The 27448-nt window shown below is 47.0% G+C and overlaps 1 protein-coding gene across 22 annotated transcripts in view; it reads left to right on the forward strand.

The window, feature by feature from the left end:
* Positions 1–27448, forward strand: part of LOC103698678 (pre-mRNA-splicing factor ATP-dependent RNA helicase DEAH10-like) — a 42366-nt gene that overhangs the window by 5931 nt on the left and 8987 nt on the right. For 4 of the 22 annotated variants that reach the window (XM_089924754.1, XM_089924755.1, XM_089924756.1 and 1 more), the window contains 8 exons: positions 874–941; positions 5955–6046; positions 6236–6313; positions 6417–6478; positions 23770–23816; positions 23955–24035; positions 24415–24631; positions 26789–27194. In XM_089924754.1, the coding sequence (XP_089780880.1) occupies positions 6020–6046; positions 6236–6313; positions 6417–6478; positions 23770–23816; positions 23955–24035; positions 24415–24631; positions 26789–27194 (918 nt within the window). In that variant the 5' untranslated portion in view covers positions 874–941; positions 5955–6019. Of the gene's footprint in view, positions 1–873; positions 942–2239; positions 2561–2846; positions 2950–5954; positions 6047–6235; positions 6314–6393; positions 6479–23422; positions 23608–23762; positions 23817–23954; positions 24036–24414; positions 24632–26788; positions 27195–27448 lie in introns of those variants that run through there. The other 18 variants (XM_088702739.2, XM_088702742.2, XM_089924751.1 and 15 more) reach the window with 14 other exon arrangements.

Raw genomic sequence — 27448 nt, forward strand, 5'->3', positions numbered from 1 at the left:
TTTTGCATCATATATGTTTGATCTGCTATGATCCAGACAAAGCAAAATAGTTTTATATTTTATTATATTTGATCGTGTTGGCTTGTGATTGGTAGTATGATGGATGCATGTATGTGTATATCTTATACCTACATAATTGAATTTATGAATGTGGTGGTATGGACTAACCATGCTATATTGGTTGCCCTGTCACGGGCCGAAAACGTGACCATGGTTAGTCTAGGCCGGATATAAGATGGAAAAAGGAATTGATGTGTGTATGTGAATTGGTTAAATGAGTAGGGACTTTGGGCTTATCTCGTTAGTATTGATTGCCCCATCACAGGCTGGAAATGTGATATTATCGATTGCCCCGTCACAGGCTGGAAATGTGATGCTATCGATTGCCCCGTCACAGGCTGGAAATGTGATACCATCGATTGCCCCGTCACAGGCTGGAAATGTGATACCATCGATTGCCCCGTCACAGGCTGGAAATGTGATACTATCGATTGCCCCATCACAGGCCGGAAATGTGATACTATCGATTGCCCCGTCACGGGCCGGAAACGTGACCGGGATGTAGCCCAAAGTCGGAAAGATAATTGATCCGGATCAAGTTAACATGGAATAGAAGAAAAAGCATTGAAAACAGTAATGAAGGTTTATGAGCTATGATATGCTATATCATTCTTGTGTGACTGGACTTTTATTGATGTTTGATGTACATACTTATATTGATTATTTGAGTTTTGGAAACTGTTTATGTTTTCATGAAATGTGCATCGATTTGTCGTGGTTTTCGAATTCATATTATTATTGTGTTGGTATGGATGTGTAGGGATTCTTACTGGGCTGTAAGGCTCACCCCCTCTTTTTCTTTTTCTTTACCAGAGTTACATGATGCATTGATTTGGACAGGATGGGCGCAGAGTGCGAGTACCCGAGTCATTAATTAGTTGGTTTGTTTATCTTTCTTTGATGTTGATGAACATTTGAAGATCTTGTAATTGAACTAATTTGTTTATCTGGTGTGGACGTGTTGGATTTGTCTATTTGAATTACTAAATTAATTGTGGATTTATTGGAATTTTTGATAATCATAGGCCTTGCATGATCTTTAGGGCACTGCTCTAGGGCTCATGCGGCCGATCGCGTGCCGGACCCGGGTGCTGGGTTCGGGGCGTGACAGGAAGAGAGGAAGGAAATGAGAGTTACAGAAGAAAGTTTCGTTTTATCTCCCAAATATATGAGATTAGTTTTTTCTTTTTGAAAAATAGAGTTGATAGGTATATGGTGGAGATTGGAATATGGGATTTCCATTTCTGTACTTGGGCAAGAATGTTTTTTTTTTTTTTTTTTGTTATGATAAAACTGCTTTGAAGTTTAAGAGTGAGAACTCTTTACAAGAAGAAAGAGCAAGGGGAGGGACCAGAGAATGGAAACCAGAGCTTTTACCTTAATTTTTTTCAAAAAATTATCCTAACTAAGAATTCTACTATGTTCAATTGCTCATGAAGATATTGCATGGCTTTTCAAAAAGAGATAGGATCATGGAGTGTTCGATGAAGATGGAATTTTCTTTTCTGTTGAATTAAAAAAGTGGAAGTAGGGCTTTTCTTTTTTTTTCTGATATATATTGAGAACACCCTCAATTAATTAATTTCAAGAAGATCGCTTAATTATTAATTGACAACTCATCAAGCCACATTAGCTGTCCCATATTTCTGTTATTTAAAGATATAAATAATAGTTTCTAATATTTATTAATTTATTATTTTAATAAAAATATGTGCATGAAATGGGTTGTATTTATATATTGAATATATAAAGTTAGCTCCAAAAGACCCCATAATTCACTAGGTGGACAACTAATCATCTCATGTGTAAAACAATAATAATAATAATAATCTATACAATACATTAAAGGAAAGCCGATGGTGTCCCAAAACGATAAATGCCAGAATGGGGTTTGCTTAGGTGTCGGCATCAAAGGATTCTGTGTGTGGTCATCCATCTATTTGATTCGGAGTTTAGAAAGAGTCCGATGCTGTGATGTTCCACTGTAGGAGAGAGTCCTCATTCCCTCACACACAAAAAAAAAAAAAGAAAAAAAGGAAAAAAAGGAGAGACTTTTCCGTGAAAAAAGAGTTTAGACAAATAGCAGAAAAATTAAGAGGAATTAAAATGCGCCAGGCTCCGAACCTCACGAGTTAAAAAAGGGGTAAATAATAATTTTAAAACCAGTCTTCCGAGTTCTGGGCTGGTTTGGTTTCTTGTGGACCAAGGCCTGAAATATGGAATATAGCAAATAGGCTATGAACACAAGCCGAGGGAAAGAGGTCTCGCCGCCATTGCTTTTTGCCGCCATGGCTCCATAACTTGAAGAGGAGACGAATGAGAGGAACCCTCGCCCGCTCGACGAGGGCAATATCGCCCTTCTCAAAGCCTACACACGCCTGCCCTACCCCCTCCAGTCTCCCCTCGAATCGTCGTCTTCAGATCCAAATCAGTCGGCCTGGAACCCTAGATTTTTTTTTCTTTTTGTCCTTTTTAATTTTCCTAGTATTGTTCTATAGAGGTAGAAATCGAGCATTTCTTTGGAAATCCTGTAAAAATTGAAACTTTATCTGTTGCGTATAATTTTTCCGGTATTTCCTTTTCAATTCTTGCTTATAATGCCTCTGGCTGCTCAAATCTTTACTGATTTTGGTCTAAGTTCGGTTCGATTTGCTATCCTATTTTTTGAATCTTTTGTTCCCCTTTGTTGCACGGATTTTGTTGTTGGGATATGGGTTGAATATATTTCATGGATCTGCAATATCATCAATTGAAAATTGAATTGTTGTGTTGTTCTTTGATGACAGGGTCTAGGACCTTATTCAGCTAGTATCAGGAAAGTAGAGAAGGAAATTAAGGAGATGACGAAGAAAGTCAATGATCTTTGTGGTAGATGGTGGTGATATATATGTTAGAGCATGCTTTCTTATATTATTTTTTAGCTTTAGTTCCATAATTTTGGAGATCATACACATTAGAGTACGTTGAAGGAAATATAGAAATTGTGCAACAACCCTAGTCCCTAATCTTTGATTGGCAATACTTAGAATAGTAATTATCAGACCAAGGTTTTCAATGTCTAGATTGTTTGTTTTGTTTTGGAAGCCATGCGAATCTTCTAGGATGGATGCTTTATTTGTATTATTTTTTAAAACTATAAACATGCACGTCTTTTACCTTTAAATATGATAATTCCTTTTGGTTGAACAAGACACAACATGTCGAAGTCCAGAGTAATTTATTTAAGCTGCTAATGTTTCTACTGATTGTATCAGACTGTAAATCCCTAGCAATGCTCTCATAGTTTTCTAAATTGCCGCTAACCTGATTATTGAACTAGTTTTAGAAAATATTCTTCTTGTTTATCAATACTTTGATGGCTGTCATTCTTGAATATAGGATCAGAAAGTGATTGGGTTGTAATTATTTGACCAAATTTGAAGAAAATAAAGGTATAAAGAGATACAAATCAAGTCCATAAACAGTAAAGGTGTCAATTCTCAAGTTGCAGAGCCAAATATATAACTACAAGAAAAACATGAAGATCCAGCATGCCTAAGGGAATTGTCCCTGTTATCAAAGCTATAGCCGCCAACTATTTTGCAAGAACTTTGCTGGATAAATCTCATATTCTCACTTTCTAAATACGGACGAGATCCAAATTCTTTTAGCAAAACTATTTTGTATATGATAACTCATATAATACCCATCACTTACAAAATGTGATAGTAAGGCTAGTTGAAAGTTTCACCAGGCTCTTTCTTCTTTCCTGCCAAGGATTTTGTATATGATAACTCATTATTACAAAATTCTTTATGTAATAATGGGTTCCTAGATTTTCTTACCTTTAATAGGCCCAAGTATTGGTCATTCCATCGTCCTTTCTGAAAATTTCCCCATTGGGCTGTTTCTGTTCCCAAGTTTCTTTCAGCGAATCTTCCTCTTTTCCTTCTTGACAGTTTTTTTGGTACAACTAAGCATTTAAAATGATTTAAACCTCTGTTGCCTCTCTAAAACAAGATCCAGAAACATGTAGAAAAAGGGGATGCATAACTGCATGCATACTTGATCATGTACAAGAGTGATGAGCATGTAAAGAAACAACACAGTTCAAAAAAAGGGAAGAAGAAACTAATAAACATAAGGAGGGTGTAGCAGTACAATCAGAAGATATATGGTGGAAGCCCTTCATAAATATTAAAATTGAGGTAATTTAATCTATATTGCCAATGTTTTCCATCCTCGTGTACCTATATATGAAGGCATTGCAAAAACCCTTAAAAACCTAACCTCATGTATCAACCATTGCTTCTAAAACCAAGGTTCAAAGCTGGGTCCCAATTTTCGTTTTAGCCAAACATTTGGCAATCTTGTTATTTTGGCTCTTGTTCCGATTATTTTGATTGAAACTGATGGAAGATGGAGAACTGTAAAATAGAATTAATAAAGATAATAAATAAATAGCAGATAAATTAAGTCAAGAAAATAAAATGGTAATCATTTTAAGGAATTCTTCTGCATGATGTAATATTAAAACCATGCGAGAGTGTAATATATCATACTACTACTTGTTGGTACTTTAATATATGAAATGCCTATGAAGTTTAAGTGATAGGATAGCAAACTCATGTAAAAAGGTTTTACTTTTTTTTAAATATTTTCCAATGTACCATTGCTATGCTTATAAATCTTCTCAAACCTCATAAAGTCTAAGTTTAATGTAAAGAAAATGCTGTCTGGCATTTGCAAAAATATAGAAATATAAGACAATTAGCATAGATAATTTTGTAGACTTAATATGGCTTTGTATGTTAGTTTTAGCATAAAATCCAAAACCATTTCTGGTACTGGACTAATTCCAACCAAAATGAAGCATTCCATATTTGTTTTTGGAGTTTTGATCAAAACCTTAAACCATTTGGTCAACTGTGAGGACCCGTGCGGGCGTGTGTTTAGTCCCACATCGGTTATTCGCTAGGTAGATCTTGGGTACTTATATAGGATCAAGGAACCCAAATAATACCTTCTGACTAGCCATTTTGGGTGAGATCCTGAGTTGTTACAAATGGTATCAGAGCGGACCCGGCCCATAACCTATGTGGACTAGGGGACACTGCAGCACGGATCTATTGGGGCTGACTACGGGCCAATCGTGGTGTTTGTGATTAGATTTGAATAGATATGAACCCTTAGCCTGACGAGGACGTCAGGGCTTGAACGGGGGGAGTATGTGAGGACCCGTGCGGGCGTGTGTTTAGTCCCACATCGGTTATTCGCTAGGTAGATCTTGGGTACTTATACAGGATCAAGGAACCCAAATAATACCTTCCGACTAGCCATTTTGGGTGAGATCCTGAGTTGTTACATCAACTATCCTATTCTCCGGAGTTCTAACTTAATCAAACAAAAAAATGACTAGATCATATTGATTCTAAGAAGCAACTTTGGCAATTGAACCTTCCATATTGGAAACATATCCCCATTTTCTTGGAGAAATTCCTAGGTTAAAGTTATCATTTGAAATGAAAAGTATGACCGCAAAGGTAATTGTCACCTAGGCTGAAATTAAGAGCCAAGACTTAAAGTGGGTTTTGTCATTATAGACATATTGTGTAGAACATGGATCATTAGATGTAAAACTTGATAGAATTTGAATAAGGTAAGTGGAGTGAAATGCAGTTGTTATTGCTAAATGCTGCTTGTTCTAGGCTTTTTAGTGAAAATTAAATTTAAAATTAAATGGCTGGATTTTTGCATGGCCGGTGTTTAAAGAAACAACTATTTTTTTCTATTTGTAAGAGTGTGAAAGGGATGAATTCATTTAAATGGGCTTTTCAGAATCGTGCACCATCATATATGAGAAAATATCCCTATTTTTAGGTCTCTAATGCCTGTTTTCTTCAATCAAATGTCAGGAATCAAAGAGTCTGACACTGGTTTAGCTGCACCAAGCCAGTGGGATTTAGTTTCTGATAAGCAAATGATGCAAGAAGAGCAACCTCTAGAGGTATATCTTTTTAATCTTTTATTAAACAGATATCTGAAGATATGTGTTTGTGCATCACATACACACACACACATGCACGCATAGCGAGAGAGATGCTGGCATGCACACACTGATACATGTGAATTTTTAGCTTGATGTTTGCTCTTTCAGATTATTCAAATTCTAAGTTAGATTTTCATCTCTTGAAAGGCCGCTAGGTGCACGGAGATTGTAAATCCAAACACAAAAGATGCTAAATATGTGATAAATGTAAAGCAAATTGCCAAGGTATATTCTCTGATTTTAATTGAAATTCTTGATTGCATAGGTCTGATTTATTCTATAGAACCTCAATTGAGAAGACTGAAGTTGATTTCTTCACTGTGTACAGTTTGTGGTTGGCTTGGGTGACAAAGTCTCTCCAACTGATATTGAGGAAGGCATGCGTGTAGGGTAAGGCTATAGATTTGTTCACTTGATAGCTCCTTAGCACTTACTGGAGAATTGTTTACCCAATTTATTTATAGCTAGTTTTAGTTGAGGAACATTATTAATCCTTTATATCTGTCTGTAATATATTATTATTTGACTATTTTTAGTTGAATTCTCCACAAGAAATTTAAAAAAAAAATCACTTGCCCATCGAAACAGATAATCTCATTTCCTCTCACTTACAGAGGCCGTAATGAGCCCCACATGTGTGGAAGAGGACGCAATCTTTGGCATTACAGGAGGGAGGCGCTCTCTAGTCTAGGAAATATTGTCCTTCTTTTCCAGAGCTTGGTGCTGAATCTTGGTCCCCATATATGGAATTTTCTTTGGAGTTGCACATGGTGATTTTGATGTCTTAAAGGGGAAGCAAGTTATTTAAGAGGAAGATTCTAGCAATGATTCACTTAATTAAATCCACATAAAAGATTGGATGATAAACAGGAGGTGATTGTAGTAGAAGTCAATTATGCAGATTTGCAGACATATTTTGATAATGCGACAAGGCAGGAATAAATCGCAAACAGAAACAAAAAGAAAGAAAAGTATTCTACTATGATACGGTTGTGCTGTTCAAAAGAAGTGCCAAGACAATACATAGAACCACAATAAGATTTTAAAAAGAGGATATTTCAGCATACAAAGTGGAAAATTGGAAAGAAGCTAAAGACTTAAACTATTAAAATTATGTAACTTATGTTTTTTCCATTCTTTTGTTTGTTCTGTTTTGTGTTTAGGGTGTTCAAATTTTGAAGCTACTTAGGCTTTTTTCTTAATAAGGGACATGCTGTGGAGATTTGTTTAAAGGATAATTTGATACATCAGCTTTTTCAAAAGTTGAGTTGGAGGCTTTTGGTTTCAACACTGCGAGGGAAGTTTTTCCTGCCATAATTCATGTGCAATTAGCAGTTGGTATTTTATGGCACCATTTTTTAGATTGGAGTAAAGTTTAGAAGGTTGAAATTGATGCATCACGTGGTAATGGTGCCTGATGGTGGTTATAATATTACCTACTTCTGTGATGTCCTTACACTCGTTAGTGATGGAGACCATATATTTTAAATATTAGACTAAGTTAATTTGCAGATAAAAATCTTGTTTATGATCATGTAATATCTAGAGATAACTTTGTGATACTTTTTGGGTCTTGCTAGTTTGTTTAGGTCTAACTCCTATATGATCGCAACTATGTTGTTGTCTAGCCTTCACAGCTTGCACATTGCAGGACTTAAATTGGGGGGATTAACTTGTCCTTCTTTAATTTTTGGATTTAAATATCATAAACAACTTGATATGAGTGCGATCAGAACTCTGCATTCGGGCACGTGCTTGGGGGGAGTAATACCAGGATGGATGGCCGACTCCCTAAGAAGTCCTTGTATTGCACTGATTTCAAAAATTTTCCCAAAAATTAGGATGCACAGATTGTAGGTGCTTGATATTTATATATTTGTGGAAGTTTGATTATCACTAGTATTGCTCCAACTAACCTGAAGGAACCTTCTTAGGATGGACATTGCTGCCTTGAACTCGCATCTTCTAACATTATAGATGCTCATGCTGTTGAATAAAGTTGAGACTTGAGACTATACTATTTAAATTTTTCTTATTTTTGTTCAACATTGGATGCATCTATTTTTTATGAATATCTCAAGATAGATAAAAAATCTAGCGAATATATGCATATGTCAATTGGAAAGAGAGTAATTTAGATGAGCCATTAATTATTCATCTTTATTTATTTAAATAAAGAGAGTAAAATATACTACATATAATGGTCTCACGAGATGACTCATCCCCCAAGCAACACCACCATGTGCTTCGGTTGGATTCTGAGTGCGGATGCATTGAATGCTTTTCTTTTTGTTTCTTAGAGACTTTCTTCTCTGATTTTTCAAAGAAACATGATGTTAATGTGAACTGCGGCTTGCCCCAGTGGTTAGCAACCTGAGGTCTGGATTTTTTTTTGGGAGAAACTGGGGACATATGGAGAGCGGAAGTAGAACAATATCCATCTCAACTACTAAGTTTCACTCTAGGAAACCAATGCATACTGGGAGACTAGATGCTCAGAAAAATCCATGGTAACCATTTTCCATTTTTCCCTGAACTTTCTAGCGTAGACTTAAGAAAGGGTAGGAGATCAAAGAGATGGCCAAAAGGATGATTTAGTCAAAAACCAAAATCCAAATCCCTCTCCTTTGTGTGTGTGTGTGTGGGGGGGGGGGATGTACTTGTGGGTGCCGTGAATTTGAATGGATGGTGGCAGAGAATTTGAATGGATGGTTAGAGATTAAGATTCTGGAGAGTTCTAATAATCATAGGGTTTAAAATGATATCAAGTATCATGATAAGATAGGCTCCAAGATGCTAACATGGATTGTTGTAAAGGATGGTTTAGATTAGTTCTAAGAAAACACACCTTAATCCAATGGTTGAATTCAAATTTAAAAGGAGGACCTGGCTGGATTTATGAATTCTATAATTGGAACAAAATTTGGTTGCACTTGGAGGCTCAGATAAACTTATCAATTGGTCAATTTTAGGGTGCAAAATTTCCATTGAGCTGAAATTTTAAGATAGTGAAGAAGATTTACAAAGGAACGGATTTACTAGGTTTGGAGCTAGTTTGACTCTTTTGACCAAAAAATAGAATAACATGAGTGGGCCTACCTCCCTTTTCCGAAAAAGCCTAAAATAATTGTATAATAAAAAAATAACTATTTAATTGTTCACATTATTGTTCACCACAAACAAAGTTAATACTTTTAGTTGATATAAAAATTTGAATTTAAATAAATTTGTTCTACTCATGCGAATATCAAATAATAGGCACCATTCTTTTAGGTGATATAAAAGTTTGAATTCATATAAATATCTGTTGCTGGAAATTAGACCCGGGGGCAATCTTCGGTCGAGGGAGAGGGAGCAGCGGGTCACCACGGCGGGGCGGCGACCGGTCGGCGGGCGGCGTCCTCCGTCTGGGGTGGCCGGAGAGAGGGAGCAGGAGGTCCTCACGGTGGGGCGGCGATCCGTCAGCGGGCGGCGTCCTCCGTCTGGGCGCCTGCAGACAAACCGGTGGCCGGGTTTTCCGGCGCCGGCCCTCCGACGCTCAAGTCAGGGAGGGGGCAAATAGTGTAAAGAGGAGGTAAATAATGTCTGTAGAGTGCGTAAATTTTCCAACCCCCTCCTGAGAGGCCAAGGCTCCCTTTTATAGGCGGGGGTCGGTTTACCTGTGATGTAACGGGGCGAAGCCGTAGTACGGCTCGGCATGTTGTTCAGGTCGGCGCATGGTCAGGCGAATCATTGCACTGATGTCGGCGGTGAGGGCGTCGTACGACCCGAACTAGCACGCTACCAGGCGAATTATTGCATTGGTGTCGGAGGTATGGCCGAGATCAGAGACTTATCATAGTCGACTAGACTCTGCTGGGCTGATTTGCCGTGGAGAGCTGAGAGTCCGTAGATGACAGGAGCCATACGCATTAAATGTGGAGTAAGCCGGAGATCCGCATTAATTGTAGAGTAGGCTGGAGATCCGCATTAATTGTGGAGTAAGCCGGAGATCCGCATTAAATGTGGAGTAAGCCGGAGATCCGCATAAAATGTGGAGTAAGCCGGAGATCCGCATTAATTGTGGAGTGAACTGGAGGTTTTCAGTGGCCATGCGCAATAAATGCCGGAGGGGCGTCAGGGTATGGTCCTCGGTAGGACCTCGGAGGAGTACGGCCGTAGTAGGTGGCTGACAAGGGTAGACCTTGAGCATCAGGATTTTCCTGGGTCGGAGGTATCGAGGTCGGATGTCTTGAGGTCGGACGCTCCGAGGTCGAACGCCGACTCCGGCTATCCAGGGTCGGCGATTGTGCGGCTTCTTAGGGGCATTCGTGTCATTTGGGGGGAAAAATCTTATTCCCCCAACACTACCCCCCGACTTCCGAGTTCGAGTGGCTTGTGGGCTCGGACGTAGGAAGTAAAGTCTATCATTGAAGTTGGGGGGCGAATCTCGTCCGCGCCCTCGCGTTTCTCGGAGTTTTTATGGCGAGATCTGCGCCCTTGGGCGTTTCGAGGTTGCTTTATTCAGCGAACTTATGGTGGAGCTCGTATCCTTACGTTTCTCGGAGCGGATGTAACGGGGGTGGCGTCTCTTGGATCGCCAAGATCGCTTCGTGCGGCGGACCCATGATGAGGGTCCTCGGGCTCAACGAGGCGGCGCCTCGACCCCGTAATCGAGACTCCCCGCTCATTAATGAGTGTGCCGTTACGGGCTTCAAAACAGACACGCGGCATGACCTAAGGTCGGACGCTTTCGATCTCGTATTACTGGATCATAGATCTGGGGAGGTGGAGGCTATATCAGGGCTCCACGTGTCCCAGATCTTATTAAATAAGGGGAGCGGGGGTGGCGCCCGCTCGTTCTTCAAGACGATTTGATTCTGCGGACCCATGATGAGGCCCCGAGATCCGATGGGACAACGCTTCGATTTCGTACCCGATTTATTGATCCGGAGTGAATGCGGTGCCTCGGCCTCCGAGGTCGCCACGTGGCGCCATCCGGTCGGGAGATGGGAACCGACCCTGTTGATCCGGGCCGTCAGGGGGGTCTATATAAACCCCTCGAGTTTGCCCTAAAGGTGTTATTTGGCTGCCTCTTATTTTTGTTGTCTTTTTCCTTTGCTTCCTTCCTCAACCGAACCTCGCCGTCGGCGCCCGGAGCGATTTCCGGCGATGTCCAGTAGGTCCCTACCCTGTGATTGCTAGGGTTCCTCTTCTCTTTTCCTCCCAGTTTTCATCCTCTGCTTTTAATTTTATTTCGCTCTCCCGTGAGATGGGTCTCGGTCCGGAGGAGGTAGGGTCGAGTCTGTCAGAGGAGGAGTTGGAGTTGATCCGCTCCCGTTTCTTCTTCCAGCCCGGGTTTCGTCTCGAAACTGCGGGGCCGGAAGACAGGGTGACTCAGTCGCCCCCAGGTCGGATCGCGGTCTACCGCGAGACGCTCTGGGCTGGCCTGCGGTTTCCCGTTCATGAGTTCGTGAACAACCTGCTGGCCGAGTACCAGCTTGTCCCGGCGCAGTTGGCTCCGAGCTCGTGGAGGACCATAATCGGGTTCTTGTCCCTGTGCCTCGGGCACGGGATCCCGGTCTCAGTAGGTCTTTTCCGCCGGTGTTTTCTGTTGAAGAAGAACCCGGCGGACGCAGGGTGGCTATACTTCGCCTTTCGGGGCGGTATGTCACTCTTCCAGGGCGCCCCTTCCTCGATTCATGAGTGGAAGGGAAGTTTTTCTTCCTGGCGTCCGAGGTGCCTTGGGGGTTCGACCCGAGGTGGGGACACCCTCGGCTGAAGGCCCTCAACAGGCTCTCCGAGCCCTCGGGGAGAGAGCTGAGGACCTTGGACTCTTTGCGAGCCCTCGGGAGGGGCAACGACCTGACCGAGCTCCTACGGGAGGACGCCCTGGCGAGCGTGGGTCTGAGCTCGGCGCGCCCCGAGGGTAAGGGTAGTTATATTACTTCCTTTCCTTGTCCTTCATTTTTACTGCCACTGGTCTGACACTTGGTGAAATTTTTGATTTCAGATATTCCCCGTATGCCGACCAGCAACACATCACTTTTTTTCCGCCTGAGGAGGCGAGAGGCCGAGGCCGGAGGAGCTAGGCCCCAGCCTCGGAAGAGGGCGAGGTCGGCCGGCGCTTCCACGTCGGCCGGGACGAGTGGCCCCGAGGCGGGGGCCTCTACAGCCGACCCGAGGCGGGCGCGGGTCGTCAGTGACGCGGGCCCATCGGCCCCTCCTTGCCCTGCCCCCTTTGCCCAGCGGGGGGAGTCGTCCATGATCCGGCCGCAGCGCCCGGGGCCCGAGCTGACCCGAGGCCCCGAGGCGAGCGGCTCCGGGACCTCGGGCTCGGGCATGCCGGGCCCTTCCCGGGCTTTCCGGGAGGAGTCAGTCGAGCCGGACTCCCCTATTTCCGAGGGGAGCTCGGCCTTTCACGACGCCGAGGTCGCACGCTCCGTGCTTCGGCGTGCGATGCTTCCAGCGGACCGGGCCGAGTTCCGGAACATTTCACTGGAGGAGGTCGTTGACAGTGCTTACTGCAACACCGCCCGGGTAAGCTTTCTTCTTAATTTCCTTGAGTTATTAGCGAACTTGCGTGCTTTTCGACTTACGATCATCTCTGTTTCTTTCTTTGCAGCATATTCACGAGCTCGACGCCTTGGTGTTTATCGCCCAAGGGTGTCAAGAGGAGGCCTGGCGGCTCGGCCGGCAGTTGGAGCCGGCCAAGAAGAGAGTCGCCGAGCTGGAGGCGGCGTTGGCCGAGGCCGAGGCTCGGCGAGAGGCCACCGAGGCCGAGCGCCTTGCTATGGCGGGGGCGCTTGAGGAGGAAAGGGCTGCTCACGCCCTGACCCGGTCGGCCATGCGCGGTTCAGAGGCGCGCTTGAGGGAGATCCAGTCCGAGGTCGCGGCTCTCAAATATGAGGACGGGGTTTTCCGCCTCCGAATCGAGCAGCTTGAGGCCCGAGAGAGGAGGGCACTCGAGCGAGCTGAACATGCCGTGGAACTCTTCAAGGAGTCGCAAGAGTTCCGCGACATGTTAGAGGAGGAGACGGTCGACGGGTTCCTCCGGGGTTTTGAGAACTTCCGGCTGCAGGTGACCCGGTACTGCCCCCAGTACGACTTTTCGACGGTCCGTCCGAGGATGAACCTGGGCTACGGGTCCGACACGGAAGACATTCCTGCCATTTTGACATCCGAGGCAGGATTGTACGAACAAGACCCCGCCGAGCCTTCGACGAGGGCGGCCGAGGCGGACGGCGTCCCGGAGGCGGCTCCGGCGGCCGAGACGGACGGCGTCCCGGAGGCGGCTCCCGAGGCCCCTGCCCCCGACCCCGAGCCTGTGCCGGCTGAAGATCCCGAGGTCATCACTGTGCCAGACGACCCCCCGGATGTTGCTGCCGCCGCCTAAGACTTGGTGTATATATATATTTTTTCTTTTCCATTGTATCCGAGGTCGGCTCTTGAATGGCCGACCTCCAATTTTGTAATTGGCCTTCCGGCCCTTTGTCAATGAAAAAATAATTTTGTCATTCTGTGGTCGTCTTTTCTTTTCTTGTCGTGAATGAGGCTATAGCCTTAGCTAACCGCCTCGACGACCTCTAACTTTGTATTTTAGTTTTCGGGCTGCTTAACGAAGTCGCCCTTTTTCCCGGACTATATCTTGGCCTTCTCGGATTCCAGTCATTTCGACCAAAGGGAGCTCCGAGCTTAGGTTTCTAGAAAATTTCTCTAAGTCCTATAACTCGGATCTTAGAGTCGCGGGAGTCGTCACGTTTGGCCTTTAGGGAAATCCCAAGGCATCGAGGTCGGGCCTTAGCCCTTCAAGTAGGACCGGACTAGGTCTGTACGTGCCGCTATTCGGGGAGTCTAGTCGGGTTTCCGAACTCAACTCCGGACCCCTCGTAGGGAGCGCGGGCTAATAGTAGAATTATCGCCGAAGGTTTTCACTTATCGTTCTCGGACTCTGCTGAGATTTCGGTGAGCAAGGCTGGGATTTTTAAAGATTGCCTTGGTGTCTGTGTTTAGCTGGTACACTCGCGGCTGGGACCACTTTCTCAGCTAAACATCGGAGTCTACGTATGGGGGCCGAATTGGGCCCTAATTTATGAAGGCTTTGTACAAGTTGAAACTTGGCGAGTGGAGCATGCACAATGTAGTTCAGAGATCGGTCTTAAGCCGACCTGTTGGAGTAGCCCGGCTTTGGGGCGAGATAAGACTCCAACGTTGGATGAGATTCCGCTTAGCAATATGTAGATAAAATTTGACAAGGAGGGCGTCGAGTTAGATGTACCTCTTGCATTCTCAAGAGTTGTGCTTCACATGGCGGAGTAGGCTGCTTCCCTTCCTCGTCGACCTCCGGAGTCATTTTTGACTTGTAAGGGGGCTCGGGCTTCTCACGGACCCGACGACACCCGCCGGAGTTGAGAGGATCTGGGGAGGCTTTATTGATTTGTAGCTCTTTTCGAGGTCGAGGGAGCTTGAGACCCTACGGTCGGACCTCGGGGCGCCCCAATCTTGGTCGAGGGATCTTGCGTCAGGTTGGCGGGTCTGTGGGCGCTCTACCGAAGTAGGGTGCGCGCGTAGCTCAGTGGCAGAGCTCTGCTCCAGAAAGTATTGTCCGCTTCGGGGATCGGGGATCGTCGACCGCTCCCGGGGGTCCACTTTGTGGCGCCCCGGGTGGAACCACCCTTTCCACCCCTCACGGCTTTGTCCAGAAAGTATTGTCCGCTTCGGGGATCGGGGATCGTCGACCGCTCCCGGGGGTCCACTTTGTGGCGCCCCGGGTGGAACCACCCTTTCCACCCCTCACGGCTTTGTCCAGAAAGTATTGTCCGCTTCGGGGATCGGGGATCGTCGACCGCTCTCGGGGGTCCACTTTGTGGCGCCCCGGGTGGAACCACCCTTTCCACCCCTCACGGCTTCTTCCCGAGGTCGAGGGAGTCTGGTTCTCTGCGGTCGACCCTCGGGGCATCCCGACCTTAGTCGAGGGATCGGGGATCGGGGATCGTCGACCGCTCCCGGGGGTCCACTTTGTGGCGCCCCGGGTGGAACCACCCTTTCCACCCCTCACGGCTTCTTCCCGAGGTCGAGGGAGTCTGGTTCTCTACGGTCGACCCTCGGGGCATCCCGACCTTAGTCGAGGGATCGGGGATCGGGGATCGTCGACCGCTCTCGGAGGTTCACTTTGTGGCGCCCCGGGTGGAACCACCCTTTCCACCCCTCACGGCTTCGTTCAAAAAGTATTGTCCGCTTCGGGGATCGTCGACCGCTCCCGGGGGTCCACTTTGTGGCGCCCCGGGTGGAACCACCCTTTCCACCCCTCACGGCTTCTTTCCGAGGTCGAGGGAGTCTGGTTCTCTACGGTCGACCCTCGGGGCATCCCGACCTTAGTCGAGGGATCGGGGATCGGGGATCGTCGACCGCTCCCGGGGGTACACTTTGTGGCGCCCCGGGTGGAACACCCTTTCCACCCCTCAGGGCTTCTTCTCGAGGTCGAGGGAGTCTGGTTCTCTACGGTCGACCCTCGGGGCATCCCGACCTTAGTCGAGGGATCGGGGATCGTCGACCGCTCCCGGGGGTCCACTTTGTGGCGCCCCGGGTGGAACCACCCTTTACACCCCTCACGGCTTCGTCCAGAAAGTATTGTTCGCTTCGGGGATCGGGGATCGTCGACCGCTCCCGGGGGTCCACTTTGTGGCGCCCCGGGTGGAACCACCCTTTCCACCCCTCACGGCTTTGTCCAGAAAGTATTGTCCGCTTCGGGGATCGGGGATCGTCAACCGCTCCCGGGGGTCCACTTTATGGCGCCCCAGGTGGAACCACCCTTTCCACCCCTCACGGCTTTGTCCAGAAAGTATTGTCCGCTTCGGGGATCGGGGATCGTCGACCGCTCCCGGGGGTCCACTTTGTGGCGCCCCGGGTGGAACCACCCTTTCCACCCCTCACGGCTTCTTCCCGAGGTCGAGGGAGTCTGGTTCTCTACGGTCGACCCTCGGGGCATCCCGACCTTAGTCGAGGGATCGTTCGTCAGGTCGGCGGGTCTGGGCACGCTCTACCGATCTGCGACGCTTTCCGGGGTCGAGGGAGTCTGGTTCTCTACGGTCGACCCTCGGGGCATCCCGACCTTAGTCGAGGGATTCTTGCGCCAAGCCAATGTTTCATCGTCCTGCGATACTTCTCGAGGTCGAGGGAGTTTGGGACTCTACGGTCGAGCCTCGAGGCATCCCGATTTTGGCCGGGGAATCTGAGGATCACAGACGACCCAACATTAGAAGAGAATTACAGTCGTCAAAATGAGAGAATTATTTGCAAAAAAGAAACTGAGTCCATTGTCCTGATCGTCTCGAACCCCTAGGGGTTTCATTGGTGGTACATTCGTAGATTCTCGGAGTTCCAGCTTCGCGGGATCAGAGTCCCCTCCAGGGACTTCAATTTGTACGCCCCTGGTCGTTGTACCCGGGCGATTTGGTACGGCCCTTCCCAATTTGGGGCGAGCTTTCCTTGCTCGGTCGGTTGAGAAGCCTCGGCTCTCCTGAGGACGAGGTCCCCTACTTTGAGGAGCTTGGGCTTGACTCTGGAGTTGTAGTATTGGGCCGTTCGCTGTTGGTATCTTGCCATACGGACCCGGGCGACCTCTCGTGTCTCTTCGACGAGGTCCAAGTTGCTCCTGAGCTGGGAGGAATTGGTGTCTGGGTCGTAGTGCTCCACCCTCGGAGAAGGAAGGCCGATCTCCAGCGGGATGACGGCTTCAGTGCCGTATGCTAGGTTGAAGGGGGTCTCTCCCATGGGCAGTCGGAATGTAGTCCGGTACGCCCAAAGGACATTGTACAAGTCCTCGACCCACTGTCCTTTGGACCGATCAAGCCTAGCTTTGAGTCCCTGCAAAATAGTACGGTTAGTTACCTCAGTTTCCCCGTTTGTCTGGGGATGGGCAACCGAGGTGAAGCGGTGATCGATGCCGAGCTCAGAGCAAAATTCCCTGAAATGGACATTATCGAATTGCCGACCATTGTCGGATATAAGGATACGGGGTAGTCCGAATCTGCAAATTATGGACTTCCACACGAAGTCCCGCATCTTTTGCTCGGTGATCCGGGCGACAGGTTCGGCTTCGACCCATTTGGTGAAGTAGTCGATGGAGACGACCAGGAACTTTCTTTGTCCAGTGGCGAGGGGAAAGGGCCCCAGGATGTCGATCCCCCATTGGGCAAACGGCCAGGGGGCGATGATGGAGGTCAGCAGGGCCGAAGGTCGGCGCTGGATATTAGCGTTCCGCTGACATCGGTCGCACTTGCGGACGAAATCTGTTGCGTCCTTCTGGAGTGTGGGCCAGTAATATCCTTGCCGCAGGATCTTATGGGCCAGTGCCCGACCCCCCAGGTGATTCCCGCAGATCCCTTCATGGACCTCTCGGAGGGCATAGTCCGCCTCGGAGGGGCGGAGACATCTGAGAAGGGGAGAGGTAAACGATCGTCGATAGAGCCTATTCTCGTACAAGACATACCGAGGGGCTTGGCGCTTGATTCGGCGAGCCTCCGTCTCGTCTTGAGGCAGGGTCCCGTCTTGGAGGTAGCAAACGAGCCCATCGATCCAGCTTGGCTCGGAGTCGATGCACATGGTGGGCTCGGGTTCCTCCGTGCTGGGGGTCTGAAGATACTCGAGCGTTGTTCCCTTGGGAAGCTCGCTCATGCAGGAGGTCGCCAATTTGGATAGCTGGTCTGCCCTGAGGTTTTCCGCTCTGGGAATGTACTGAATATTGAAAGAATTCAGGGCAGACGTAAGTTCCCGCACCTTTTGGAGATACTTTTGCATGGATGGCTCTTTAGCTTCAAAGTCTCCTTGGATCTGGTTCACTACCAGCTGCGAGTCGCTGAAGGCCGTCAGGTCTTCCACTTTCAGTTCTTTCGCCAGCCTGAGCCCGGCGATGAGAGCCTCATACTCGGCCTCGTTGTTCGAGGCCGGGAATTCGAGGCGCAAGGCTTGCTCGGCCACCACTCCATCTGGACTGGTGAGGATGAGTCCGGCTCCGCTACCCCCCGAGGTTGAAGACTTGTCCGAGTGCAGGACCCATGGCTGCCTCGGGGCTTCCTCCGCGGATACGGGTGGCAACTCGGGGTCGTCCGGCAGGGTACACTCCACGATGAAGTCGGCGAGTATTTGGGCCTTAATAGCCGGCCTGGGCCGATATTCGAGGTCGAATTCCCCGAGCTCGACCGCCCATTTGGCGATCCTCCCTGCACGATCCGACCTTTGCAATATTTGCTTCATAGGCTGGTCGGTCAATATAGCTATTGTGTGGGCTTGGAAGTAAGGCCTGAGTCTCCGAACCGAGATGATGAGAGCGAAGATGGTCTTCTCAAGTTTAGAATATCGGGTCTCAGTATCCCTGAGAACCCGGCTGGTGTAATAGACCGGCTTTTGGAGCTTGTCCTCTTTCCGGACGAGGACTGAGCTCACTGCAGCTGGGGAGACGGCCAGGTATAAATAAAGGACCTCGCCCTTCTGGGGCTTGGTGAGCAGCGGGGGAGAGGCCAGAAGGCTCCGGAGCTCTTCAAAAGCTCGCTGGCATTCTTCTGACCACCGGAAGTCTTTCGGCCGTTTGAGGCTTTTGAAGAAAGGGAGGCAGTGCTCGGCTGACCGGGAGACGAACCTTCCCAAGGCGGCAACTCGCCCTGCGAGCCGCTGCACCTCCTTAACTGTCTTCGGAGGCGACATCTCTTGCAGTGCCCGGATCTTCTCTGGGTTGGCTTCAATTCCGCGCTGGGTCACTATGAAACCCAGGAACTTGCCCGAGGTGACTCCGAACGCACACTTCGCCGGGTTGAGCTTCATTTGGTATCTCCTGAGCTTAGTGAACGTCTCGTTGAGATCGGCTATGTGGTGTTCCGCCGCTCGGCTTTTTACCAGCATGTCGTCTACATAAACTTCCATATTTCGGCCGATCTGGTCTTTGAAAATTTGGCTGACCAGCCTCTGATAGGTGGCTCCAGCATTCTTCAGGCCGAAGGGCATCACCTTGTAGCAGTAGGTGCCCTTGTCGGTGATGAAGGCCGTCTTCTCCTCGTCTTCTGGCGCCATTCGGATTTGATTGTATCCTGAAAAGGCGTCCATAAAAGTTAGCAGTTGGTGTCCTGAAGTGGAGTCGACGAGCTGGTCGATGCTTGGGAGGGGGAAGCTGTCTTTCGGGCAGGCCTTGTTCAGGTCGGTGTAGTCCACGCACATACGCTATTTTCCGTTGGCCTTCTTGACGAGGACTACGTTGGCGAGCCAGTCCGGGTAGGAGACCTCCCGGATGAAGCCGGCTCCGAGGAGTTTGTCTACCTCCTCGGCCGCAGCTCGTTGTCGTTCCGGGGCGGAGCCTCTTTTCTTCTGCTTTACAGGCCTGCTAGTTGGTTTCACCTGGAGTTGGTGGATCATGACCTCAGGGTCAATTCCCGGCACGTCCGCGGGCGACCAGGCGAAGACGTCAGCATTGTCCCGCAGGAAGCTGACGAGGCGATCCCTCTCGCGGGCGCCCAGGCCGGAGCCGACCTGCACAGTTAGCTCGGAAAGATTTTCTTGCAGTGGAATTTGAACAAGAAGTTCACCGGGCTCTACTTGCTTCTTCCAGAGGGTGTCCCTCGCGTCGAGGGTTTCTATGGGCAATGAGGGGCCCGTTGGCTGAATTGTCGCCTCAGTTGGTTGCTTTTCTCCGTGGGCCGCCATGTAGCATTGCTTGGCGACCAGCTGGTCTCCGCGGACCTCGCCTACTCCTTGGCCGGTGGGGAACCGCATGAGCAGGTGGCGGGTTGAAACCACGGCTCGAAGGGCGTTTAGCCCTAGCCGCCCAAGGATGGCATTGTAGACCGAGGGCAGGCGGACCACCAGGAAGTCCGTCCTCACAGTGCTCTCTCAGGGAGCGAGGCCAACTGTGACAAGGAAGCTGGCCTCACCTTCAACTGGGACCGAGTCTCCGGTGAACCCAACCAGCAGGGCATTGATTCTCCGGAGATGTCCTTCTGGCAGTCCCATTTTTTGATAGGCATGATAATACAAAATGTTGGCTGAGCTTCCATTGTCAACTAGGACACGCTTTACATCAAACCTATTTACAATCATTGAGATGACCATAGCATCATCGTGAGGGGTCTCAACCCCTTCTAAGTCCTCGTTCGAGAACGAGATGACTTCATCAGTGCATGGGCGCTTCGGGGGTGCTCCCTGGGCGGCTGCTCCTGCCGGGGCCCTTCCAATCATGTTGATGGTGCCGGCAATGGGCCTGTTGTCGTCCGGATTTTCGGACGGTATGGTGTTCTCCGCCGGCCTCCTTTCCTCATGTCGGTTCCTCACGAACCGGTTGAGTACTTCCCGACGGATGAGGGCTTCTATCTCGTCCCGGAGCTGGAAGCAGTCCTCCGTGTCGTGCCCACGGTCTCGGTGGAAGCGGCAATACTTCCTGGGATTACGGGGAATTCCCGTGTCTCGCATAGGAGGCGGGGGTCGGAAGAAGTCCCGACCCTCGATTTCCATCAGGATCTCGGCCCGGGGAGCATTAATGGGTGTGTAGTTCTCGTACTTCCCTGGGTACGTCCGAGGCCGTGGCGGGGACCTTGGTCGAGGAGGGGTCCTCCGCTGAGGCCGTTTCTGCTGCCGAGGTGGGCTCCTCAATCGGGGGAGATTCTTCTCTTGACGGGGAGATCGGCTCCTTTGTCGGCCGCGCTCCTCGCGGCGCTTCTTCTGCTTCTTAGAGGCGGGCTCAATTGCTCCCCGCCTGGAGGCGACTGCCTCCTCGGCTTTGGCATACTTCCGGGCTCGGGCCAGCATTTCAGTGAAGTCGACCGGGAAGCTCTTCTCGATGGAGAAGAAGAATCGGTAGGAGCGAACCCCAGTCTTCAGAGCCGACATGGCTATCGACTGGTCTAGCTCGCGAACCTCCCATGTGGCGGCGGTGAAGCGGTCCAGGTACTCCTTGAGGGACTCCCCCTCTTTCTGTTTGATGTCGAGGAGGGAGTCTGACGTCCGTCGCTGGCGTCGGCTGGCAGCAAAGTTGGTGGCGAACTGCCTGCCGAGTTGCTCAAAAGAGGATACCGTGTTCGGCTTCAGTCCAGAAAACCAAAGCCGAGCGGTCCCTCGGAGGGTTGCTGGGAAGGCCTTGCAAAGTGTGGCCTCCGAGGACCCTTGTAGGGCCATGAGGGCCCGATAGCTCTCCAAGTGGTCGAGCGGGTCGGTGATTCCACTGTAGGGCTCCACCTGAGGCATTTTGAACCTCGCGGGAACCGGCTCATCCTCGATCTGGCAGGAGAAGGGGGACTTGGTAGTGAATTCAAAGTCTCCCTCTTGCCTCGCCTTCTTGCTGTGGAGCGCCGCAATCTGGCGCTCCAGATGCTCAACTTTTCGGTCGAGCTCCCCCGCCCGCGGAATTGTTGCCGTGGTTTGTACCGGCTCACGGCGGTCCGGGGCTGACTCAGCCTCAGAAGGCTGGAGTCTTCTGTTGAGATCTTCCCCTGGTAGCTCTCTCTGGGGGGAAGTCCGCTCTTCGTTGTTGGCTCTGGAGGAGCCATGTAAATTCCGGCCGGGAAGAACCGGGCCGTTGGGAAGAAATTTCGGCGGGGCCTGGGCCCGCAGGGGAAGCGTTGGTAAAGCTTCCTCGCGTCGCAGGCCCTGAACGGCGGCGGCCAGGGCCTGGACTTGCTGTACTAAGGCATTGAACTGTTCCGGCTGGACCTGAGGAACTGGGTCAGCCGGAGTTGGAGAATTCTGGACGGAGCGTCCAGGACTTTGCGGGGGACGCCGGGAGACGTTGGAGGCTCCCTTACTTCTCAACTTCATGACTACTACTCGGTCCCTTCCTCTAGCGCCAACTGTTGCTGGAAATTGGACCCGGGGGCAATCTTCGGTCGAGGGAGAGGGAGCAGCGGGTCACCACGGCGGGGCGGCGACCGGTCGGCGGGCGGCGTCCTCCGTCTGGGGTGGCCGGAGAGAGGGAGCAGGAGGTCCTCACGGTGGGGCGGCGATCCGTCAGCGGGCGGCGTCCTCCGTCTGGGCGCCTGCAGACAACTTGGTGGCCGGATTTTCCGGCGCCGGCCCTCCGACGCTCAAGTCAGGGAGGGGGCAAATAGTGTAAAGAGGAGGTAAATAATGTCTGTAGAGTGCGTAAATTTTCCAACCCCCTCCTGAGAGGCCAAGGCTCCCTTTTATAGGCGGGGTCGGTTTACCTGTGATGTAACGGGGCGAAGCCGTAGTACGGCTCGGCATGTTGTTCAGGTCGGCGCATGGTCAGGCGAATCATTGCACTGATGTCGGCGGTGAGGGCGTCGTACGACCCGAACTAGCACGCTACCAGGCGAATTATTGCATTGGTGTCGGAGGTATGGCCGAGATCAGAGACTTATCATAGTCGACTAGACTCTGCTGGGCTGATTTGCCGTGGAGAGCTGAGAGTCCGTAGATGACAGGAGCCATACGCATTAAATGTGGAGTAAGCCGGAGATCCGCATTAATTGTAGAGTAGGCCGGAGATTCGCATTAATTGTGGAGTAAGCCGGAGATCCGCATTAAATGTGGAGTAAGCCGGAGATCCGCATTAAATGTGGAGTAAGCCGAAGATCCGCATTAATTGTGGAGTGAACTGGAGGTTTTCAGTGGCCATGCGCAATAAATGCCAGAGGGGCATCAGGGTATGGTCCTCGGTAGGATCTCGGAGGAGTACGGCCGTAGTAGGTGGCTGACAAGGGTAGACCTTGAGCATCAGGATTTTCCTGGGTCGGAGGTATCGAGGTAGGATGTCTTGAGGTCGGACGCTCCGAGGTCGGACGCCGACTCCGGCTATCCAGGGTCGGCGATTGTGCGGCTTCTTAGGGGCATTCGTGTCATTTGGGGGAAAAATCTTATTCCCCCAACAATATCATTTCTCTATTCATGCATACCTCATATAATAAGCATCATTCTTGCCATAAAATAGTTATTATAGCAAAATAACAATTGGATAACATCTGTTACTTATTCATCACATGTCCAGATTATCTCCCGTCGATAATCTAAGTCTAGCAAAATAAAATTATAGAATTTATTAGATTAATAATTACAGAGTCGGATTCTAATTTGAAAAAACACCCGATATCAATCCAGATCTAAACAAATTAGGTCAAGATATCATGAGGTCGGGTACGGATCTTCGAATAAACACCAGCCTAAAAACCTAATCATTCCAAGATTCAAACTCAGTGGTTCCTAGTAAGACCCACCCCACGGTGATTTGCTCGATTGCTTCCCCTTCGCGCTCGCCGGGCGGCCTCCTCTGCTTCCCCTCCGGCCAATATCCCCACTGCCGGTGAGCGTCGCTTTTCCACGCGCCACCGCCGGCAAGTGCCCCTCTTCCCTTCCCCTATCACCTCATCGCCTCGCCGGATTCGAAACTCGAATTCGAGGAGGAAGCGATTTAGGTTTGGTCTCCTCGTCGTCTTTTTGCTAACTTGTCCAAGAGGAGATGCCATCATTTCCTAACGATGTCTCCTCTCAGAGCCAGAAGAGCGGCAGAAAGCTCGCTAGGGAGACCACAAAGACTAGCAAGCTCTAGCGAGGATGAAATTTCTTTTATATTGTATAAGTCTTGAATCTGTTGAAGAATTCCTTCTACCTCGTCTTTGTTTATTTATAGTATAAATGAAAAAAAAAGAAAAAATTCATTTCTTGTGCTATGAGCTGTTGTTAATGGACACATTCGGTTTCCACTTCAGGAGACAACGGATTTTAGAGCAGAGAAAATCATTGCCTATTGCATCAGGTATCTTCTTTGTCTTGAAATTAACACAAGAGGAAAAAGGGAGCTTTTTTTTTTGTTGGGGGATTCATTCACTTGGATTTTGCTTCTTTTAGCTAATTGACTTGCTAATAATTTTGTTCTAATTGTTGGTTGTTTCAGTTGAGAGGAGGATCGTGGATGAAGTGAAGAAGAATGACACTGTAATAATTGTTGGGGAAACTGGAAGCGGAAAGACCACCCGTGAGTTTTGTTTTGTCTTATCCTTCTCATATGCTATAGTACATATTTTTGTCTTTTTACAGTTCACATGCTAATTTTCTTTTATCATATGTGGATTTTTCACTTTGCAAAGACTAAAGACTAACAATTTCTTTGCAAAACATATTATCTACAACATGGTGAGTACATCTAGTGTCCTATGAGAATGAAAATTGTAAGCATCTTGAGAGAAGTGAGCTGTTCTATGCTAATGTTATAACCCCACACATTTTGCATCACTATATGATCACACCTATTAGTTAGGTTGTACTTTCCAATTTGCATCGTGAACCATCTCTGACTAACATGGTATTGAACATGAAATTGTAGAAGTTCATGCTTGCTTCCATAATTATTGCAGAATTGCCACAGTTTTTATATAATGCTGGATTTTGCAAAGATGGAAAAGTTATTGGCATCACTCAACCACGGCGGGTTGCAGCTGTCACTGTTGCTAAACGTGTGGCGGAAGAATGTAATGTTGAATTAGGACACAAGGTTGGGTATTCAATTAGATTTGAAGATGTCACATCCAGCTCTACAAGGATTAAGTACATGACAGATGGATTGCTATTAAGGTAATCATGCTTGTGAACCTTTTAATATAGATGTGTGCATGACTTTTAGACTTGATAGTTCGCTATAAATTAGTTCTTGCTACTGTTTTTATTCAACTGTCTTATAAGCATGTTCCTCGTCTCAGTAAAAGTAATGAGTATTAAAGTACACTTTCTATTGAAAAAGAAAACTTTATCCAAGTCATTCCTTAGCTAGTGTGGCTTCTAATTCTGGGTAGATGGTGGGAAGTTTCTTTGATGAGGAATGTAACGAAATTGTTTTAATCCCATTTTAGGATGATACGTTTTGCAACCTGGGTTTATGATGTCGGTCCAATCACTTCAGTTGCCACAGAAAACCTGCATTCCGGATGAAACAAGATATAATAAATGAATAAAGATGGAAAAAGAATTGTTCCTTCCTAATAATACTTTGTTTTCTTGGTTGATAAAAAACTAGTTAGGATTAGTCATCTGATCCTCCCCTGGATTTGAGCTTTTCTTTCATGGGCAGATTGGTTTTTCACGTGTCAACGTACAACTATACTTAGAAAGTGCAGAAATTGGGGTATTGTTTTGTTGATATTAAGTACCTTCAGTTGAGCAATGTTGGAATGTCTAGCTCTTTTTTCTTTTAATTTTTTGAGGCATGATCCTTTCTCTTTTATAGATAATTCATATTCACAGATAAACTATGCATATTTGACAACTTACTCTCAGAAAGTTCGAGATAGGTTTAGCTTAATTGTAATGATTATAGCAGGAATCTTCTACCTAGAACAAATTTCATTCTTCATAATTTTCTCAGAATTTCAAACCTGCAGTCACTTCCTAAGCAATTTCTTTCTCCAAGTGTTTTTAGCATACCCAGCACCCACACTCATTTATGCTCCTGACCTTGCTCCCAATTCTGGCGACTAAGTCCAGCAATAACATTTCAACATACAATGATCTAATAAATTCATTTTCTGGGGAAACTTGCTTTGCAAATACCCCATCCTATCCTATTGGAAAGACTTTTAAGATAATTGAAGGACAAGGAAATGTATTCTATGGGATTTAACAAAATCTGTATGTTGGTGATGGCAAGCCTCATTGCAATCATTTCAATTTGACAATGTTAAAGATATTATTTCTTTAAAAGGGAAAGAGACGCCATTATTTTGATTTTGAATTTTTTTGTCGAATTAAATTTTTTCAGCAGTTCAGAATGGAAAGATATTAGATAAATTATCGTGAGAAGATACTGGTGAAATGTGAATTCGTGAAATATTTGAACATCAAACCTGAACTTGTCTAATCTAGCTCTAAATTTTATCAGTTGTTATGGTGCCGCCATAATCAGCAAACACATAATATTTGTTGTCTAATCTAACAGTAAGTCTCCATTTCATGTTAGTGAGTGAATATATGTAACAATTCTAATGATAGTTTTTACAATCAGCTGTCTAGTGATGTGCCCAATAGACTACCAGATGGTGCATCACAAGCTGTTCCAGAAGGTAGTCATCATATTTACAAACTTAACTACCTAACAACTGCCTCTGCAAGGTACCAAAACAGATGTTCAAAAGCCCTTCTGTGCTGAACTGGCACACAGCTCACTGCTAGGTGCTCATATTTTTAGCTTTCTGCTTAACCTGAAACAAGATAACTGTGGCTCCATCAAGCATGATCTAATTTGTTTCATTTTGGATGCAGTAAGTACATCAACTTATTTAACGATTTAGCCATCTTTCTTTTGTGGGTGTTAAACTGGCCCATTTCACTAATTGATCTGCTAGATTATTCCTATGAGTTAATTAATTTGTCTTCTATAAAGAATATTTGGATCTGGTTTGACATATTTTGAGTCATTTTTTTATATGGTGATTTGGACAAGTTCCAGGTTTTTCATGTTAATATTTTGAACTTTTTCTTACTTTTTTTTTTGCCAAAACAGCTGGCAAATTTGACTTATTTGACTTGGTTGCTCATGACATGTTTTCCATTTTTATCTAAGGATTATATTTCATTTCCTGTGTGCATCAATTTTTTACGTTTTTCTTGGATGCGTACATCAATTTATTAACATGATAGTTCCCCTTTTTCTAATTTATATATATATATATATATATATATATATATATATATATATAAATGATTCTGTCAGCTAATATTTGGGTCATTTATCAACAGGGAAGCACTGCTGGATCCATATCTATCTAGATATAGTGTCATCATTGTCGACGAAGCTCATGAAAGAACAGTCCATACTGATGTGTTATTGGGGTTGTTAAAAAATGTGCAGTTTGTAAGATCACGTTCTACTATCAAGCAGCATAATTTTGACAACAAATCTGAGGTGTCTAATAAAGAAGATAAGACTCAATGCTTCAGTACTTTAAGAGCATGTCAGGGTGCAAAATTCACCTCCCTAAAGTTGATAATAATGTCTGCTAGTTTGGACGCAAGGGGTTTTTCTGAATACTTTGGCGGTGCAAAAGCTGTACACATTCAAGGAAGGCAGTACCCTGTGGATATACTGTATACATATCAACCTGAGCCAGATTATATAGATGCCACCCTAATTACTATTTTTCAGGTAATTAATTTACATTTAGCCATATCATCATGTTTCTTTCTCGAATTAGACCATCATTGGCGTCCTACATATAATCAATATCTAGGACTTTGAATTGTTACAAGGAATATGAAATTGGTTGAGGTGTCTCCAATATTGGTTGGGTTTTGTAGGTTTTCGGATGTTGGTTTATTTATAGCTTTATCAGTGATTAAATTCTTTTTTAGATCTTGCCTCCCAAGAGGACAACAAAAAAAAAACCACGGAAAAGGTTC

Source organism: Phoenix dactylifera, chromosome 8 (assembly GCF_051530095.1).
Source record: "Phoenix dactylifera cultivar Ajwa chromosome 8, Ajwa_hap1_PhDact_Kaust_v1.1, whole genome shotgun sequence".
NCBI lineage: Eukaryota > Viridiplantae > Streptophyta > Magnoliopsida > Arecales > Arecaceae > Phoenix > Phoenix dactylifera.